At 30.5% G+C, this 18,935-nt stretch overlaps 1 protein-coding gene across 5 annotated transcripts; it reads left to right on the top strand.

Moving 5' to 3' along the window:
* The first annotated feature begins 12,249 nt into the window (after nucleotides 1-12,249).
* Nucleotides 12,250-18,854, top strand: LOC107482013 (transcription factor TCP2). 5 transcript variants are annotated; one of them, XM_016102385.3, is made up of 5 exons: nucleotides 12,250-12,507; nucleotides 13,077-13,230; nucleotides 13,394-13,502; nucleotides 13,831-15,251; nucleotides 18,607-18,854. In XM_016102385.3, the coding sequence occupies exon 4, from the start codon at nucleotides 13,847-13,849 to the stop codon at nucleotides 15,230-15,232; it is 1,386 nt and encodes a 461-aa protein (XP_015957871.1). In that variant the 5' UTR covers nucleotides 12,250-12,507; nucleotides 13,077-13,230; nucleotides 13,394-13,502; nucleotides 13,831-13,846; the 3' UTR covers nucleotides 15,233-15,251; nucleotides 18,607-18,854. The 5 variants fall into 5 exon arrangements, with proteins under 5 accessions (XP_015957871.1, XP_015957873.1, XP_015957872.1 ...); XM_016102387.3 differs by having other exon boundaries at nucleotides 13,072-13,230; XM_016102386.3 differs by lacking the exon at nucleotides 12,250-12,507 and adding an exon at nucleotides 12,538-12,730.
* The last annotated feature ends 81 nt before the right edge of the window (nucleotides 18,855-18,935 follow it).

Genomic DNA, 18,935 nt, shown 5'->3' with positions numbered 1-18,935 from the left:
CATTATTTGGGTGTTAGAAAAGACGCTGGGGAGTACTAGCTAAGGTTCTGGGAGCTGCAGTAAGTCACGTTCACATGAAAGCGTGGCAAGGAACCTAAATTGAGTTAGAACTGGAAAGGTTCCACACTGGTGCAATGGTGGGATGCGTCCTGTTCTTCGTTGGTCAAAAACAGAAGCAAATCTAGATAAACTATTTTTTGAATGTCCAAATTATAATGTAAATTCTTGAACTGCTTTCTTCTAGAATTTACCTCTTCTTTTTATAATGCATGCTTAATTTATTTTTGTGGTTCTTATTGTGACAGATCTTTAAAAAAAGATGGTGTGAACTTTTTTGTGAACAAATGATGAGAAAGAAGAAGGCATTGGTGGGAGAAATGAAGATGAAAATAGTGTTGAGCGTTGGAAGATAAATATGGATTGGAAGATTAGTACAATGAAAGCTGAAATTAGGAATTTAAAAGAATAGAATAGTATTTTAAGTTCTTCTGTTGTTTTGTTTGTGGTTGTAATTGTTGGCTTTGTCTTAAGTGTAAAAAAATGATGAATAAAATTTAGTTAATTATATTACAAATATGTTTTTTTTAATTATGTAATTTACAAATTAGAAGTGAGAAGTTGTGAATGAGCCTATAAATTAACTTAGTATATTATAAATATGTTTTTTTTACTATGGCGTTTATAACAATGGAAGAGACTTTGCATAACGGAACGGTGAATCTCAAATATAAACATGACATAGCTTCACTATTTTAAAAATCTGCAAATAAAATTAATGAACCAACATGTCATATAATTACGTTTGCAAAGAATCATAGTGAACTTCTGTGAAATGGAGTCCAATTTTTGGAATATCAGTATTTTTTTCTGCATTATAAAAAAAACAAACAATTATCAGACAAAAGAAACACAATAAAATTGGGAAAATACATTAAAAAGCACCACATACTTTTGTGCAAGTTTATCATTTGTTTTCTTCAATTTTGCTTTTCTCATTTTTTGCATTTGTTTACTTTTGATAGTACATGCAAAAGATTCTGTTAATAAATAAAATTTTAATGCATTATAATGATGGTTTTTGAATCTTACTCATTATCATATTCAATTTCTTTTTCTTTTTTTTTTTGAGGATGTGTCTTTAGTAACATATTTTTTTTTTTGGATTCAATCTTGAAAAAACAAACAATCTACAGGCAAATGAAGATAATAAAATTGACAAAATACACCAAAAATCACTTACTTTTTTGAAGGCTTTTAAATTTTTTCTTCAATCTTCTTTTTTTATTTTCTTGCTTTCTTCACTTCTAACAATACATGCAAAAAAAATTTTTAATAAATAAAATTTTGACGAAAATGAAAATATAGCATTACGATGATAGTTTTTTAATCTTACTCATTATCAGATTCAGTTTCTTTTTCGAAAGATGAATCCTCAATAACGTGCTTCTTTTTTTTTTTAGATTCCATCTTGCAAAAGTAAACAATCATTAGAAAAAAATAAATACAATAAAATTGATAAAATATACAAAAAAATAATACATACTTTTTTGCAGGTTTGTGAATTTTTTTTTGTCAATCTTCTTTTTTTTTTGTTTCTTCACTTCTAACAATACATACAAAAAATTTTGCTAATAAATAAAATTTTAACAAAAAAGCAAAACATAGCATTATAATGATAGATTTTGAATCTTACTTGTCCTCAGATTCAGTTTATTTCTCTGAAAATGAATCCTCAATAACGTGCTTCCTTTTTTTAGATTCCATCTTAGAAAAGCAAATAATCATCAGACAAATAAATATAATAAAATTGACAAAATACACCGAAAAATAATTCTTATTTTTTGCTATTCTTTTAGTTAGTTTTTTCTTTTTGGTATCTCTTTTGAGTCATGTTTAGAATTAGACTCAGACTCAGCAACACTTTCACTTTTTGAAGAAATAGTCTTCTTCTTTTGTGACTTCTTTTATTCATTCTTTTCTTTCTTTCTTTCTCCCTTCTTTTTATCTTTTAGTTATTTTCTCAGTTGTGCTCTTTTTATGATGTCCTAAAATAAAAAATATTTGTTTACATAATATATTTATAATAAATACACTAAAATTAAAGAAAGAATTCTATTGACTTATTATATCATCCTTAATTTTAGCTTGTATTCTTTCAACCAACAACTTTCTGGTCCAATATTGTATCCAGGGTGGTCCATAAATTATATGCACTGGCTTATTTTTGTGTGTGAATTCATAAAAATATACAACTATCAGAAAAAAAAAGGCAGTCATTAACAGCATATTTCTTTTTCAATGTGCGCTCTCTGATGCCCTTGATGAGGAAGTTGAGTATATGACCACTTCAATTCCGTTCACGTATTGTGTCTGCGTGAAGAATGGACAGCATGTAAACCGGAGAAACTTTGTTCATCGTTGTCGACAACAAGAAGCATATCTAAATATAGAGGATGAATGTCCTCTTGAATTCAGCCGATTTTCCTCCCCATCAACACTCATCTCCATCATAGAGCTTGCCAATTCCGACAAAGTCTTGCCTTATAAGTTTCTAACAACTTTCTTATTCTTCTCATTAAGTTATTAAAAATTAATTTTAGCTGGATATATAGTACACAGAAATAATTTGAAAATATACCGAAATTCGATTTACAGAATATATTATAAAATAATTTTTTGTCAGATATAGTCAAGTCAGGGGCAGCTGCTATATTTTTTTGGGTGATATTGATTATACCATAATATGTCCAGTGTGTTATTGTACAGATCAAATGAATATGCCAATTCTTTCAAGAGCTTATGTGATACATTCATGGAAGGGATATACATTATACTACTAAATCCCAATTCTTGAACAATGACTTTTTTGTCATTGCTCATGTTGTGAAATTTATCATGAATGAATCTTGTGGAGCATCTCAAATCATGATTTTTCTGTAAATAAATAACAATTATGTTAATAAATTATATTTATACAAAAAAAAATTGAGTTGCTCAAACATATATATGTTTACATTATATTTTAGCGCTTGTTTTTTGTTTTTTTTTTTTTTGGGGAATAAAAAAAAAACCGCTATTATTTTTTAATTACATCACACAACGTGAGTTCAAAAAGATATGCAACTCAATCAAACATGCATAAAATGACGCGAGAAGCACAATAACAAAATTATATAGGTTAGTTACAAGAAAAAAAGGACAAAAATACCAAGTGCACCTCAATTTACATGAAATACTATACTGAAAGGCAAATTAATTACACCAAAATACAAACCAAATATACCACTATTGTTTTTTTATGACATCATATAATGTGAGGTCAAAAAAAATACAACTCAATGAAACATGCATAAAATGATACCAGAATTACTACAATAAAATTCTATGGGTAATTACAACAAATCCATAACAAAATTTCTGAAAAATAGATAAAAAAATGCAAATCACTCAAATATGTGCAAAATAATATCAGAAGTATAATAACAATATTATGTTGTCTAATTACAACATAAAGAGGACAACAACACTAGGTACAACTCAATTCACATGAAATACACCGAAAAAGTAAATCAAATACACCGTTATTATTTTTTATTATATCATACAATGTAGTAAAAAAGACATGCAACTCAATCAAAAATGCATAAAATAAGACCAGAAGCACTACAATAAAATTCTATGGATTGTTACAACAAATCGATGAAAAAAATTCCTGAAAAATAGACAAAAACAAATTTAAATTTCTCAAACATATGCAAATATAGTTTAAACTATACGTAACATTTTTACACCAACCTAACACAGTTATCACTAAATGAAGTATATAATGAGAATAGTAATACGTACTTCAACGCAAGAACACAAAATGAATATTCTAAATAAACAAAAATATTACTATATAGTATTTCGCAATCGAAATGAGAAAGAGAAAAAGTGAGAAAATTGGAAGATTAGTAAACAGTATCTTCAATCATCTTTCGTGTTCTCTTTCTATGTTTTTTGGTGAACATTTCGAATTTAACTTTAAAATTTTGTTGACTTTTCGCGACGATTTTGAGCTTGGTTTGAATTATGAGCATTGTGATTTTGATCAAGAGAAAAAAACAGTTTGTTATAATGACATTCGTGTTATTTAACAATTAGGAGAGCTCGTGTTTATTACATACACTCTAATCTAGGTTGATTTTTGTTGGCCTTAAGCCAACTTAATTGGATTTAGTTACTAAAAAGACCTGTATGTATATCAGGACTAAAATATTATATAAAAAATGTGAGTATACATACATATATAGATTCAATAACCTCAAATAAATAAATAAATAAATTTTATTAAATTGTTGTTAGGTGTCCTCAAGAAGGCTATTGATAAACGTAATTTTTATTATGATAAATTAGATTTTATTTTAATTTATCCTAAACTTAATCACACACAACTACGCTCCCGTATATTACACTTTACAACTCCGGTCTCTAGTAACATTGTTAAAACAAGTAGTTCTTGCTATCTTACTCCACTCTTATTCCTTTCTATTACTGAATTTAGCTAACGAATTATAAAATTAAAACAATTTTTAAGACATTAAATATAAACATTTTGTATTTCTACAGTTTTCAAAATATTAATTGCATAAAATATCTAAAAATAAGAATTAGAAAATCTTTTAACTAATACTCTTAAAACAATCCTTATTAGCAAAATCTTTATTTATTTTGTCATCATGTGTGCCATTTTTCACCCCACATGCTAAAGATAAGGTTTGGTCTATCGTCGTATTGATGTTACTTTGACTATGTTTGTAGATCCCGATTTTGAATTGTGTGATTTAGATTGTTGCCCACTGTTTTAATCACTCATTTCCCAGTCGCTATTATTATTAGTGATCTTTTTAGTATTTTTGTATCCGTCAAATAGTGTGTACATACATATATGACAGAAAATATAAAATTAAATATAATTTAGTAATTAGAAGTTCTATGTAACTAATTTTTATAGTTTGAACTTTGAAGGTTTCGATTCTTCATTAGTCATTACAAATATTTTTATAAAACAAAAGCCAATCCGCATTATAATATCTATTGATGTATATATATTTTTTTAAGAAAAAAGAGAAAAAAAAACACACACACACACGGCCTCTCTTCTTTCCAATATGGGCAAAGTGCGAATATGAGTTACCACTTGCCATCCTAAAAAGGGAGGGAGAAGAAAATCAGTGCCACCAATTATATGTCATGTATCTTTTGGTGAAAAAAACAATGGAAAATTGGAGACAGATGTGATGGTAAATGATTCATGTGGGTGGCATGTGCAATTTCATATTAACAAAGAGTTGAAGATAAGGTTTTGTATTATTATTAGTCGTATTATTTGATCCATGTTTCACTTTGACTGCAGTGTTAATTTCTTGGTTAATCCTAGTCCTAGTTAGTAGGCCGAAAAGATGGTTAATTTATTCAGTAGTGCTACGTTACCAACTTTTTATCTGCCAAAATCTGTCAACTTGAGTTGGGCTAGACATGAAACCCATCTATTAAATAAAGCCACATCTAAGTTAATCATGGTTTAATCCTAATTTATCACATGTTGGTAATAGTTGGCAGACTCTCTCTTGGTAACGTATACTTTTTCTAATTTATTTAATAGAAAAATTGAAGATAGCGATTGGCAAGTGTCCAAAGGGGTTGGTCACTCTCCAATTGCCATTCTGGTTGCCAGCAAAGGGATCATACTGCCTTTCTGCTGCATCAAATTGCTAACTATGTCCACATCATGCCTTCTTGTACGGAATCTTTTCTTAATTAATTCATTCATCCATAAATCCTCTCAAATCTTTGCTTAATTCAAATTAAATAAATACTAAATATCATAGTGTTTTTGTTTTTCTTTTCTTTTGGTAAGTGTAATGCTTAGTTAGTTGAGAGCTTGACATTTGGGTGGTGGTGGGGAAGATGCTTTACAACACATACACTATAGTCTCAGCATTATGGATTTATGGCTATATATATTGCTATCCTTTTCATCAATTTAACTACAATTCTAACCCTACCATATGCATTCCACATATTATATTTTCCGCTTTCATTTATATGCAAAATATATGTTACAAGCTAAGGTATTACTGTAAAGTATCAATAATATGTTTTCATATATATACAAAACTTTTCTTTTCTTTCTGGGTAATTTGTTGCTTTCGGTATTATTGTATTATTGTACTATAGAAAAAAACATGTATGTATATGTATATGTATATACACCTATACGCAGGAATATAATGTATAAAGGACAATAATTTAATTTTTGATGTGGGGGCTAATGTTGAAGATTGAAACAATTCAACTGGTACCACGTAACATGTATTATTATACATACATTTACACTTGTATTAATATCTGAGATAAGACATTAGTATCGTACACCAAATAAAATCTGCGATACCTAACAAGCTTTTTATGTAGCAAGTAAAAACAAGAGGCCAGGCTCATCTTAGAACAGCTTTTAGCCAACAAATATTAAAGGCTGAATATCCAAAGTACGCGGTAATTAAATGTTCAACGTGTGAGAAGTTGTGTTTACATTTATTTGAGACTTTACTCATTCAAGCAAAAGTAGTGCCATCTAATTAATGCTCTAATTAGGCTTAAATTGCTACCAACTCTATTAATAAATGCTTCTATATAGGGGATATAATTTCGCTCATTCATTCAATGCTCGTCTCTGTGATCATTCATTCAAATCATATGGATTATTAAGAGTTTTATTTGCAAATTTTCCTGAAATTTTATTGTTCCATTATTTTTAAAACGTAGAAACAGAAAATATAACTGGTGAGACACTCAATTAAAGGTCAGACTTAATTATACTGCAAAGTTGTTCTATATATTAATGACACAGTACTGCCTTCTTTAGCTGGTATTGATTTGAAGCCATGATTTTCTTGGTCTTGTATAGGGGATACATATACATATAAAGATGGACCAAATTGGATTATATTCTCTTTCACAACCATCATCATCATCATCAGGAACAGAATCTGGTGCTGGGTTAGGGCTATCCCAAGACATTACATAAAAAGGAACTTAATTCTTCTCATTAATTTCAGCGGTAGTATGTAGGTTAGGTCATGCCCTAAAATTTATTCGGTAATAGTTTACATAGCTAGCACACTCTAAAAAAAGGGACAAGATAATCAGTATGATTCAAACAAAGTTTTCCTTTTTTTTTGGGTTTTTGTTTATATTAGTTTTATTCATTACTTGTTGCTGGTATTATATTATAATTAATTAAATTTATTGAAGGAATCGTTTGACTCGTCCGAAGATAATGCAAACTACTTTAGAAAAATATCTTTTCAATAAGAAGCTAGATGTATATGTTAGTTGGCTATTGTTTTTTTGGCTACGATTTACAGAGGTGGAATGAATAGGATAGGATAAGATTTTAGATTCAACCTTAATTTTAATTTTATCTGTAAATTGAGAATATCTCAATCTTAATTCTATTCATTTTTAATTTGTAAGTGTTTGACTTGATCGGTAGGTTATAAAAAAAATATAATATTATTATATAATTTAATGATAATTTAAAATAAAACTGATTTTTATATAAAAAATATAATAAATTATTAATTAATAATTTTTTTTAGTTTCTAAAAATAATTTGTATTTAGTAAAAAATTTTTGATTCAANGTTCAATCCACATCCTATCCTATCTAATGTGCACGAGAACTCTATTCACATTCTATTTTGTTCGTTGCAGATCAAGTTGACAACTTGATCGCCATTTTCACCCCTAACTGATTATATGCTTGTCTTTTTGTTGACTTGTTGTGATCGGTCCTTCTCTTTGTTTGGTGTTGATCATTTGCACGTACTTAATTATCGAAAAGAAAATAAATAATAAATAAACTCAGTGGCTTTATGTCAGGCAAAATCAGCTACATATTGTATTTACCTACAATAATAATATTCACCTAAGTTCGTCGTGTCAATTTTCTGATGGACGCAGGACATTAAGGTGGGTCCCTTAGCTTTTACTCTATTAATTTGTTGTAAATAAGAAACCAAGTTGTTGATTAATTTGCTGGATAATGTAGCTCATATAGTACTAATGATGAATTTGTCCATGTAGCTGGAAGTAATAAATGAATTAAAAACATCATATGCAATAGTGAGAAACTTTCAGTGTCATGCAATTTGTTCAAAAGACCTAGTATTATATAGTACCTGCAAAATTGTTGTGAATTGTGGCCAAGACATTAAAGCTTTATATATGGTCAAAACTGGATCATAGGAATACCAATTTGATATAAATAAGCAATTTGGGTGCTTCCAAGTGGCAACCTAGCCTATTTGCTAAAGGACATTATATGGTGTAGGATTGTAGGATATACATAAAATAATTATTATGTATGTACCATCATGAGTTTAGATGATAGTTAAGGTGAGATCGATATTGATGGTTGTGAAATTGGCATGATTATATTTATTTGTCCACATATATATCGATGTAGTAATAACATATATATATGTATACGGAGAGCCGCAAATACACAAAAGCAATGGACCATTTTGAGATACTATATATGGGGGACCATAAATATTTAACACGAGAGTTTTATTTAATAATAAGCCTAAACCCTAAACATAGAATGTCTACGGGACCTCATACTGAAAATAATCACGCATATGAATAATTTATATCACGTGAAATATACATCAAATTAAAAGAGAAGTAGAGAAGACAAATAGAATTAAATTGTGATATTTTTGGACTCTCTAATACAATGGTCAATAGGCAACTTATATTTGGGCGAAAAGTATTAGGAGACCATAGGCTTCGCTCTTTCTATATAACCTTGTACCTAAACAATTTGTCAACCACGGCTTATCTTGTTTATCTTTAACTTTAAATACGATTTTGACCCCGGGTTTCTTGTGCAAATTAGCCCATTTCATGAAAATGCGGAACTATCGGTTTTAACATTATAAGCTCTTCAATTTTCATTCTTATTGGGGTTAGACGTGATATAAGATGTTTAATTTTAACGAAATATAGAGAAAACCCTAGCGATAAATAATTAATGGCAAGATAGAAAAAATCGAGATTTTACGTAAAATAAAAAAAAAATTAAATACATAAACATAAAATCTTAACAAGATTTAAATAGTAAAATAGTCAGATTTAGTATAAATTTTATAAAATCAACTAACTTATTTAAAATTGTAATATAAAAAAAATTTAAGATTTAAATTAAGATTCTAATTACTATGATTATAATTATTTTTGTGTATGAAAAATGTTATTTATCTTTTAAAATTCATATTTTATTCAGTTTTTAGTTTAATAATATTATTTAATTATTTTTTAATTGAATAATATTTTTTAGACATAAATATTATTAATCAGATTTAATTTAATTTTTATCGATTAAAATCTCTCTAATTTTCTCTTCAAACATAAAACAGTTATTGTTTTTATATATTTTATTTTCTCTTTTTCAATGTACCGAGGTTTTTCTTATAGAAAAGTAAAAATAGTGATATGCCTTAATATTATAATTTTTAGTATTTTTTTAAAAATATGGAAGGCACATAACTTAGAAGATTCAATTTTTATACCTCAAATTTTTTAATTTTTTTAACAGAAATCTCTTAATCCGATTTTTGTACCTCTCATAAATCTAACCATTTAATTTCTGTATCTCTCACAAATTGGATAATCCAATTTCTGTATCTCTTATAAATTAGACGTCCAATTTCTATTTTTTTAATTAAACAATTTTACATTTAAAAATAATATCCCACCAGTCTACATCTCAAAAAACATCATTGCTATCTTAATATCAAAAACAAAAAGTGCATGTACCGATCATCATCCCTGTGCTCAGGGACGGACATATGAGGTGAGTGGAGGTATCGTCCCAACTTTTTTTAGGAAAATTAATAGTAGTAAGTTATTAATTATGATTTAATTATTTAAAAAATTTATTTAATATTTAGTTTAGTATAAATAAGAGTAAAGTATATTTTTTGTTCCTGAAATTTAACAAAAGTTTAGAAAATACCCCTAAGTTTTATTTTATTTTAAATTTGTCCTAAAAATTTTTGATTTGCATAAAAAATATCTCTCTGACGGCTAATTTTTCAAAAAATTTAAAATTGATTCAATAACAATTTCATAAGAACAACCCCTCAACACAAGCAAATCAAACATAATTTTCATGCATTCTTGTTAGATTGGTCTTAATTTTTTTAAAAATTTAGCCGTTGAGGATATATTTGATGCAAATTGAAAATTTTTGGGACAAAATTAAAATAAAATAAAATTTAGGGGTATTTTTGAAACTTTTGTCAAACTTTAGGAACAAAAAGTATACTTTATCCTATAAATAATAATTTAGTCCAACCTAAATATTAATGATTTTTAATATCTAAAAAGTAAGTAACAACATTAAAAAATATGAAAAAGATATTATTATTAATATTTTTTAATTAAATAAAATTTTTTAAATTTCACAAAGTATATTCTTTTTTTTCTTGTGATCATTTTTTTTATTCATTTGGTATTAATTCTCTCTGTTTCAACTACTACAACTGAAATATCTTTTTTAGCTATGAATATTGTGAAGAATGACTTAGAAATAAAACAAAAGATGAAATTTTTGTTAATTGTCTTTTAATTATATTTAAAAAAAATTGCTGAAAAATTTGACACAGATTCTATTACCGATGAATTTTATAATGCCAAGAATCGACTATTTCATTAGTAAAAAGTATACACCTATTTTTTGCACTTTAAAATATATTCTCTATCGATATATTTTTGTAATACATCTTACATTATATAAATTTTTTACATAATTTTTTAATATTATATATGTCATTGGCCCCTCATAATAATATTTTTGGATCAATCCCTACCCGTGCTATTATTTTTTCTTTGGTTTTCTGCTTTAGTATTCAGTTCTTTTTTTTTTCTTAATTACGGTAAAATAAAATCAAAATTTATTTAATTTTTTTTCTTTTCATTTATTATTATTATTTAGATTCAAAATATAAGCCATTAATAATACGAGGAAAAATGAGCCCATTTTTTTATAAGGTCATCTACTTTACGAATGAATTTTTCTTTTTAGTATATATTTGCAACCTATTTTTTTTATTCTTTAGTTTCACAAAGAACGTATACTATCTAGACATGAGTAGGAGATGATATTCAATATTACATTAATATTTTAAACCGAAGTGATTATTTTGTTTGTATATTTTTTATCATTTTATATATATGTTCATAACACATAAGATAATTCATAAAATATTTTTAGTACACATTTAGAATTTGTTTAAACTTGTGTTTACATATTTTTTAACATAAATAATTTTTTAATATGTCTAAGATTATAAAATTGCTCATTAAATAATTTTTTAATACATATTATCCAAAAATAATATTATTTATTATTCTTGTAAAATAATTATATACTACACTTAGAACCGAGAAATTTTGATTTTGATAGTAATATTTTAATTTTAATTCAGTTAGGATTTAATTTTAGTTTATTATTTTTATTTTATTAAGTTTAAATTTAAATTTAAATATTCTAGTTTTAAGAGATATAATTTTAAAATTTTAATATACCAGAAAAAAATTTAAGATATAATATTTAAAAATATTTATTATAATTATTTTGTTAAAACTTTTTATAGATAATAACTAATTAAAGAATAAAGATGAACATGCAATATTTATCATATCCCAAAGGAGAAAAAATTATGGAAAGTACTTGGAAACAAGAAAAAGGCCCCCCACCCCACTTAAAAAGAAGCCCAATCGCGTGTTGTCAAAGGCTGAATTTTGTTTTAAGAAAATGGGGGAAAATGAAGAAATAAATCAGACCGTAATAAAAAAAAAGGTAACGGGAGAAGAAAAGGTGAACTAAAAATAACGATGAATGGAATATATACAACTCCTAAGCCGATGAATTTAATTTGCTGTGAATTTTGTTTCATCAGTTTGGGTTTTGTGATAACCAGGTGGTAAAAAAAAGGTATACGTGTATGTATTTGTATTTGAACAAAATTGAGTGTCGTATTGAGAAGGGAGGAAGTGAAATAAAACTGAGGGGGTTTCCTGTTGGATCGTACGTTTGAATTAAATTTGATGGGCAGGAATGGAGAAAGAAAAAAAAGGAAAAGCATAAGATGGCATACTATATAGAGAAGATATTATTAATAAAATGAATTGAGAGTGGGTAATAGTGTAAATAAAGGAGAAAGCAGGGAGAAATGTGAAGGATTGAGTGCATAGCATAATAAACTGTGGAAGCATAGCGTTGTGTCTGGCCTTTCCTGATAAGCCCGGTCATTGTTCGAATGGGGAACATCACCTTCACCTTCACCCACAACTACAACCACCCTTCTCCTTCTTCTTCTTCTTCTTCTTCTTCTTCAAGCTCTTTGAACAAACAACTACTTCATCTTTGTTACTCTTGTTTTTGTTAAACGAGGTATAGTGTTTTCTCTTGCATAAAATATCTCTCTCTTTCTTTCTCTCTCTACACAAACTACGCAATTCCCATATACCCGGATATTTTCTTCCACTTTCTTTCCATTTCTCACCCACCAGCATTCTCTTCTTTAGATGTGCAGTTTCAGAGACACAAAATTAAGTGCACAACAAACTCCCAATTCACTTCATACTACACAAGATATATGTTGTACCATGCTATGGTAGTGGATTATTTCTGGTCTTGTCACTCGATCTTGTCCTAGGTTTTAAGGTTACAAAAGGAAAAAGAAGGAAAAATCAAGTCTTTTCTTTCTAACTTTTTGGCATTTGTAAAATTTAACAATTCGTGAAATCTGGCATGCACCAATCAAAGTCTCTCTCTGTTTCTTTCTCCCCCTCCTAGTACACTTTGATCTCTCTCTCATATTCTATTTGACTATGGTTTCTGGCAAAATGTTGGCACTGATCTGAAAAGTGTGTTGTTGGTAGTTGTAACGAGGTGAAGATTTTCAAGTTCTGGTATTTAATATATGTTTTTTGGTTTTTGACGCAATAATGGAAGCTCAGGTAGACAGATCTGTGAGCTGTGGGAGGAAAGGAAAGCGCTTGAATTGTGAAACTGAAAAGCATCGATCAAGATAGCGGGTTTATCTTGTTTCTTTTTGTGTCCTTGGTTGAGAGTTTAACACCTGTCACGGAAGCCCACCCAACATTGTTCAAAGTAATGACACTCTCGAACCCCTCTTTTTTTTAATCATTTTATTTTCAGCATTTCATGGATAGCGCTTTTATTAATTAATGAACAGTGACAATCAATACTTTTTGCAAAGCAGCTAGCTACTACTAAGCCCTAACTAACAATTTGCATAATGTGTATGTGTTAGGGAGAAAGAAGAGCAAGCTACAAGTACAGGAAGAAGGAGAAGGTAAAAGGGAGGGGTGTGGCTGAGATCGAAGACGCTTAAAAACAAAGCAGAAAGAGTTAGATTGAAGGTACACATTAGACAGAATAGATAACACTGTAGGGGCCGGGCCATATATGTTTTCACATGTAGGTTTAGTTTTGATGTGCATGTAGTAAATAGTGGTAATAATAATAATTACTTTGAGGGGTGTGGGTTTGGGTTTAAAACTTGAAGGCGTCTCTGACTTGGAGGGTGATATATGAGAGCGTAAAAAGAAGGCTTTTTTATGTTATCAGAGGAGAGAGAGAAAAGCAGTGTGTCTGAATTATGGTCATCAATGCAAGCCCAGGCTTTTTGTTTCTCTCTCCAGCTCTGAAGCAGAAAATTAATTAGGAGGATTTGTTTCTTTTGCAAAGGTATGATTGTTGTGGCATGGAGGAGGAGGATGAGATCCAACCACAGGCGTGTAAGTTCCCCAGGCTCGCTAATGGCAGGACCGACCCCACCAACAACGCCAAGATAGGAGCAGCCTGGCACCATTCCTCCAGGATCATAAGGGTTTCTAGAGCTTCCGGCGGCAAAGATCGCCATAGCAAGGTAATGACCTCTAAGGGCCTCAGAGACAGAAGGGTCAGGCTCTCCGTCACCACCGCCATTCAGTTTTACGACCTCCAAGACCGATTGGGCTATGACCAGCCCAGCAAGGCCGTGGAGTGGCTCATCAAGTCTGCTCAAGACGCCATTGCCGAGCTTCCATCCTTGAACACCACCTTCCCTGAAACCCCGAAGCAACCGAGCGACGAGAAGAGGGGCGGTGCAGGCGCCGACGATGCGGACATAGAGATAGAGGAGCAGCAGAAGCAGAAGCAGAACAGCCAGAATATGTCACTTTCGAAGTCGGCTTGTAGCAGCACCTCAGAGACGAGCAAGGGGTCCGGGTTGTCCCTGTCTCGGTCGGATATCCGCGTGAAAGCGAGGGAGAGGGCAAGGGAGAGAGCGGCCAAGGAGAAGAAGAAAGACAAGTGCAACAACAATAACAACAATCAGCATCAGAATAGCCTTCTTCATCATCAGCAACATCAGCAGCAGCAGCATCACAACATGAACCCAATTTCTCCTTCGTTTACTGAGCTGCTCACAGGTGGCATCACCACTGCGGTTCCAACAACAACTAGTCCTACTTCTGATGAGCCTGCTGCTGCTCTCTTCCACAAAGCGGCAAGGCAACAACAACAGCAGCAGCAGCAGCAGCAGCAATGGGGTTCAGCACCCATGGATTACTTCAACCAGGTTCTCGTAGGCCCCTCTTCATCTTCAAGAACCCACCAACACCAACACCAGATCCATACCCTAGCTGAGGCCATATCCTTTAATAATGATCAGCAGCAGCAGCAGCAGCACCACTACTCCTTCATCCCTGATCAGTTCATGCCAGCTGTGGTTACATCCTCTCACTCCCATAACCATCATCACAGTGCTGGCGACACTGATTACAACCTCAACTTCACCATTTCTCCGGCTTCTGTATCTGCTGCTTCTGCCTCTGGCCTTGCTGCTTACAACAACAATAGGGGGACCCTTCAGTCCAATTCTCCGTCACATTTCTTGCCTCACCTCCAGAGGTTCTCGCTGCCTATGGACGGATCCACTGTTCCTTTCTTCATTGGAGCTGCCGCACCCACCGCTGCTCCGCCTCCTGCCATCGACAACCACCAACACCATCAGTTCTCATCACCCGCATTTGATGGCCGCTTGCACCTCTACTACGGCGATGGAACCCGCCATTCCGACCACAAGGGCAAATCCAAGAACTCATGACCTTCCGGCCACTACCCTGGTAATCTTTTATATTTTGCTTTTCTTTCTCTCTCATTTGATGCATTGGGCGGGGATGCACTCTCATTTTTCTTGTTTGATCTGTTGACCATTTCTTTCAATGCTAAACCTAGCTTGTTACCTAGTAGTAGTAGAACAACATCTCATTTAATTAAAAATTAAATATATGAAACAAAAAGCAGGGTTGTCTTTTTATGACGTGTAAATGGAAATATAGTATTTCATAGAAGAATACACAAGAAATTTGAAAAATAGGTGTGATTGTGAGTTTCTCGGTAACGATAAAGTAATTAGTAAATTACTATGATGATGGCATGGGATGGTGTGAATGTGAATCGGCTGGTTGTCTCCCTCTCACTAGCATGGTAGCATTTTCTTGGTAAGCTTTTCTTTTCATTCACATCAACAAACCCATGTGTTACTCATCCACTGGGGGCTATATGCTAATCTTACTACTAATTTATTTTCCAATCATTCAATGCTCCCACCCTCAATCTCTATTTCATTCATCTCTTCTAAGTTCCATGCACGTTGCCTCTAAATTTTACACAATCTTACCGCTCCTCCAATCTAGTTTACTCGCCATTGTTTCAAGGAAAAAAAAAATACAACTAAATTCGTTACTGATATAAAATATATTTTGTAATATAAAACATATATTCAAAATGAATTAAAAAAGTACATGAATTTATATACAAATATGTGGTACTTGATTTTTTGTTACCACATTTTACTTTTGGGGAAAAAAAAGGAAAGACATTCATTAGCTTAATTATTCTTCTTTCTTTCTTTCTTTCTTTTTTTCTTCATTATTATATAAAGAAAGTGTGTTATATTTTCTGAATGGAACTTTTATAAGATTCGCATCAAGTCGTTGAATTGCTGGCTACCTTAGCTTGTCAATGTAGGTAGGCTTTAAAAAAATATAAATTAATTTGCATTTTTGTCTAGTAAGTTTAGTTATTTAATTTCCAAGAATTAACATTTTAAAACTATATATTTTTTTATATTTAATTTGAATGCTAATGCTTTATTTATTTATTAATTTAGGATTAGGTAGGTTTTCTATTTTATATATGAACTTAATACTAATATTAAATATGCGGAAGGTAATGGAGTTAAGCGACGAAACCTAGCTAATAGAATATTAGAATAAGACATGGTTGTTATCATTGTTGTATCTATGTAGTTATTGAGTCATGTTAAGATTTATCAACCTTTAAACAGTGTATTTATGTATCAATTATTGACTAAAGTATCTAAGAGATAATTTAATATCTCAGTATATATTAATTAAAAAGGTCCTGGGGTTATTATTATGCTATTATAATATATTCTAATTTCCTATAGAATGGTTAACATTGGGGAGAAATAAGGTCATTTTAACGAATAGCTTGATTGATAAATTATTCCTATTCTTTAAAATTGGACTGTGCATTAATAGTAGAGTTCATGTTCACAATATACTTAAACTTTATCAGGCTATGACAGGCACATTGGAGACCATACTAGGGAACATATAATATGATTTATTGATTATTAACGACAAGTCTTGAATAAAATGTACAAGGTAGCAATGAATAATGTCTGTGCAATATTTCAAGAAGAACAGAAGATTATCGTTCCTTATACGGTCCAAATTGGCATTGGTAAGGTGTTTAACAAATTAATAACTTGGATATCTTGAGAAGGCAGGATTGGAAGTAGTGTTACTGGAAAGGGTTTTTTTTTTTTGGCAGTATCAAGGTTCTAAATTTATTAGTATCTCCAACAAGAATAAAAAGTAAGTAAAGTAATTAAATTATATTGGCAACTTGGCTCTTTTAGAAGGCAAAAAGGCTTACTAAGTAATACTAAATGTTAAAGTCCGGAACTATGAACGTTGTTGTAGACATACATTATATAAGTAATACTAAATAAAAAAGTAAGTAGAATTTTAAGCCTCTATGCAGTTCACATTTTCTTTTTAAAGACTTTAATTGGTTTTAGTTCTCAATATTTCTATTTCTCATTTTAAGAAATTGATTAAAATAATATTTGTTTTTCCCAAAACTTACTTTTTCTTTATTCACTTTTTACTTTGCAAAACTTGTAAAATAGAAAACACAAACTCGAAACAAAATAGGCTCTTATTTTTCTTCCCAAGTAGCAAGATCATTATTAACCATGAAAAAGAATGTAAGAATAATTTTGTTAAATACAATCAAATGTTTAACATTTAGTCTTATGTAGTGTTTTTCTCAATTCACAAGCCTATTTTTATGGAAGTAATATTAGCCGGCAGCTTACATAAGTGTATGTTTAGTTCTTCATAGAGGTTGCAAATAGTCTGAGAGACTAGTTAAGTAAAGTGAAATGATAAGCTCAAAGCTAGAAACACTAGATCTTCATTGTATTAGAGAAAAAGGAGTCCTCTTGACGTGGTACATAACTATGTATAGACTTGTAGCTTATTGGATAGCACTGATCTTCATCATATGCTAAGCATTCTAAAACATAGCCTAATGGAAAAGGAGGAAAGAAAAGATTGCCCGTGGCTTTATAATTTTATTTTTTTTGTTGTGAAAGTCTTACTTTATCTACCAATCTATGTTTGTAGGGCTTCAGTTTGGAGATATTATATTCACAAGTTTTGTTTGTAGACCCATGTGCAGATGGCAAATGCCTTGTTATTTAGCTGTGATTTCTAGTTCTTGGCAATCCTCTTATGCATGTTTGATTTTATCTGTCACTCTATCTGGTTGACAATTAATCTTCATTCGTCTCCAATTTCTGATATTTTTTAGGACATGGTGGTGATATTTCTTTGTTCTTTTTAATTTGTTTATTGGTTAGAAAGAAAAAAAAGTTTTGCTTATTATTCTCTTCTTGAAGGTGTTATATGTGAAAATGACTAATGTGATTATGTGAAAGCAAAACTTTGCTTTACCAGGTCCTTAAGCAATATTTTGTTGAACATTTATGACTGTGATTTTTGTTTTACATTATCAGAATACTAGCCAGAGGGTACTAATCTAAATGGCAAATTTCTGGTCTTTTGAAGATTTTTCAACACATATATTATCCATTTGCTGCATAACACAATGTAATTTGAGAACTTGTTTTGAAGTTCTGAAATCGTTACAAGAGGTGTGCATGTAATGCAGATTTTCAAGACAATCTTCTCATTTGACTACATTTTCTGTAGACACTAGTGTCACACTGCACCCGTAGCTTGGATTAGACCAAATTGACTATTTTGACTATTTTCTCTTCCAAATTTTCCACAGCAATTGCAGGCGGGCCTAAGCATCTTGGAAGTGCCCATGCTATTACATAATTATCAGTATTTAACGTATTTTGTTTCTTTAATGTAGGACTCGGAAGGTCGAGTACGAGGAGCAAGGCGTGCGTGGCTCAGAGCCTGGCTTCACCAAAATGGATGATGATGAATTGATGATGATACAATGTTGGCATCATCATGTGTTGGGGTTTCTTGTGTTGGATCATTTTGAAGTCATTCAATTACATTCAGTATTCGGATATAATATATATATAAATTGGTCTATGTGTGTAACATCATTGTGTGTTTTAAGAAACTTGTTGACTGGAGTTATTCTTTTGCTATCTCCTGCAATTATTTTAAAATGAAAAAGATATAGCAACCAGATTATCCTCCCTAGAAGAGAATATCTTGTTCTGAGAT

This window comes from Arachis duranensis, chromosome 3 (assembly GCF_000817695.3).
Source record: "Arachis duranensis cultivar V14167 chromosome 3, aradu.V14167.gnm2.J7QH, whole genome shotgun sequence".
Classification (NCBI taxonomy): domain Eukaryota; kingdom Viridiplantae; phylum Streptophyta; class Magnoliopsida; order Fabales; family Fabaceae; genus Arachis; species Arachis duranensis.
Note: the sequence above shows the minus strand (reverse complement) of the source record. Positions and strands in the feature narration are given on the sequence as shown.

Excerpts from the sequence above, each read along its gene's own strand:
- LOC107482013 (XM_016102385.3), top strand. The coding sequence starts at position 13,847 with ATGGAGGAGGAGGATGAGATCCAACCACAGGCGTGTAAGTTCCCCAGG.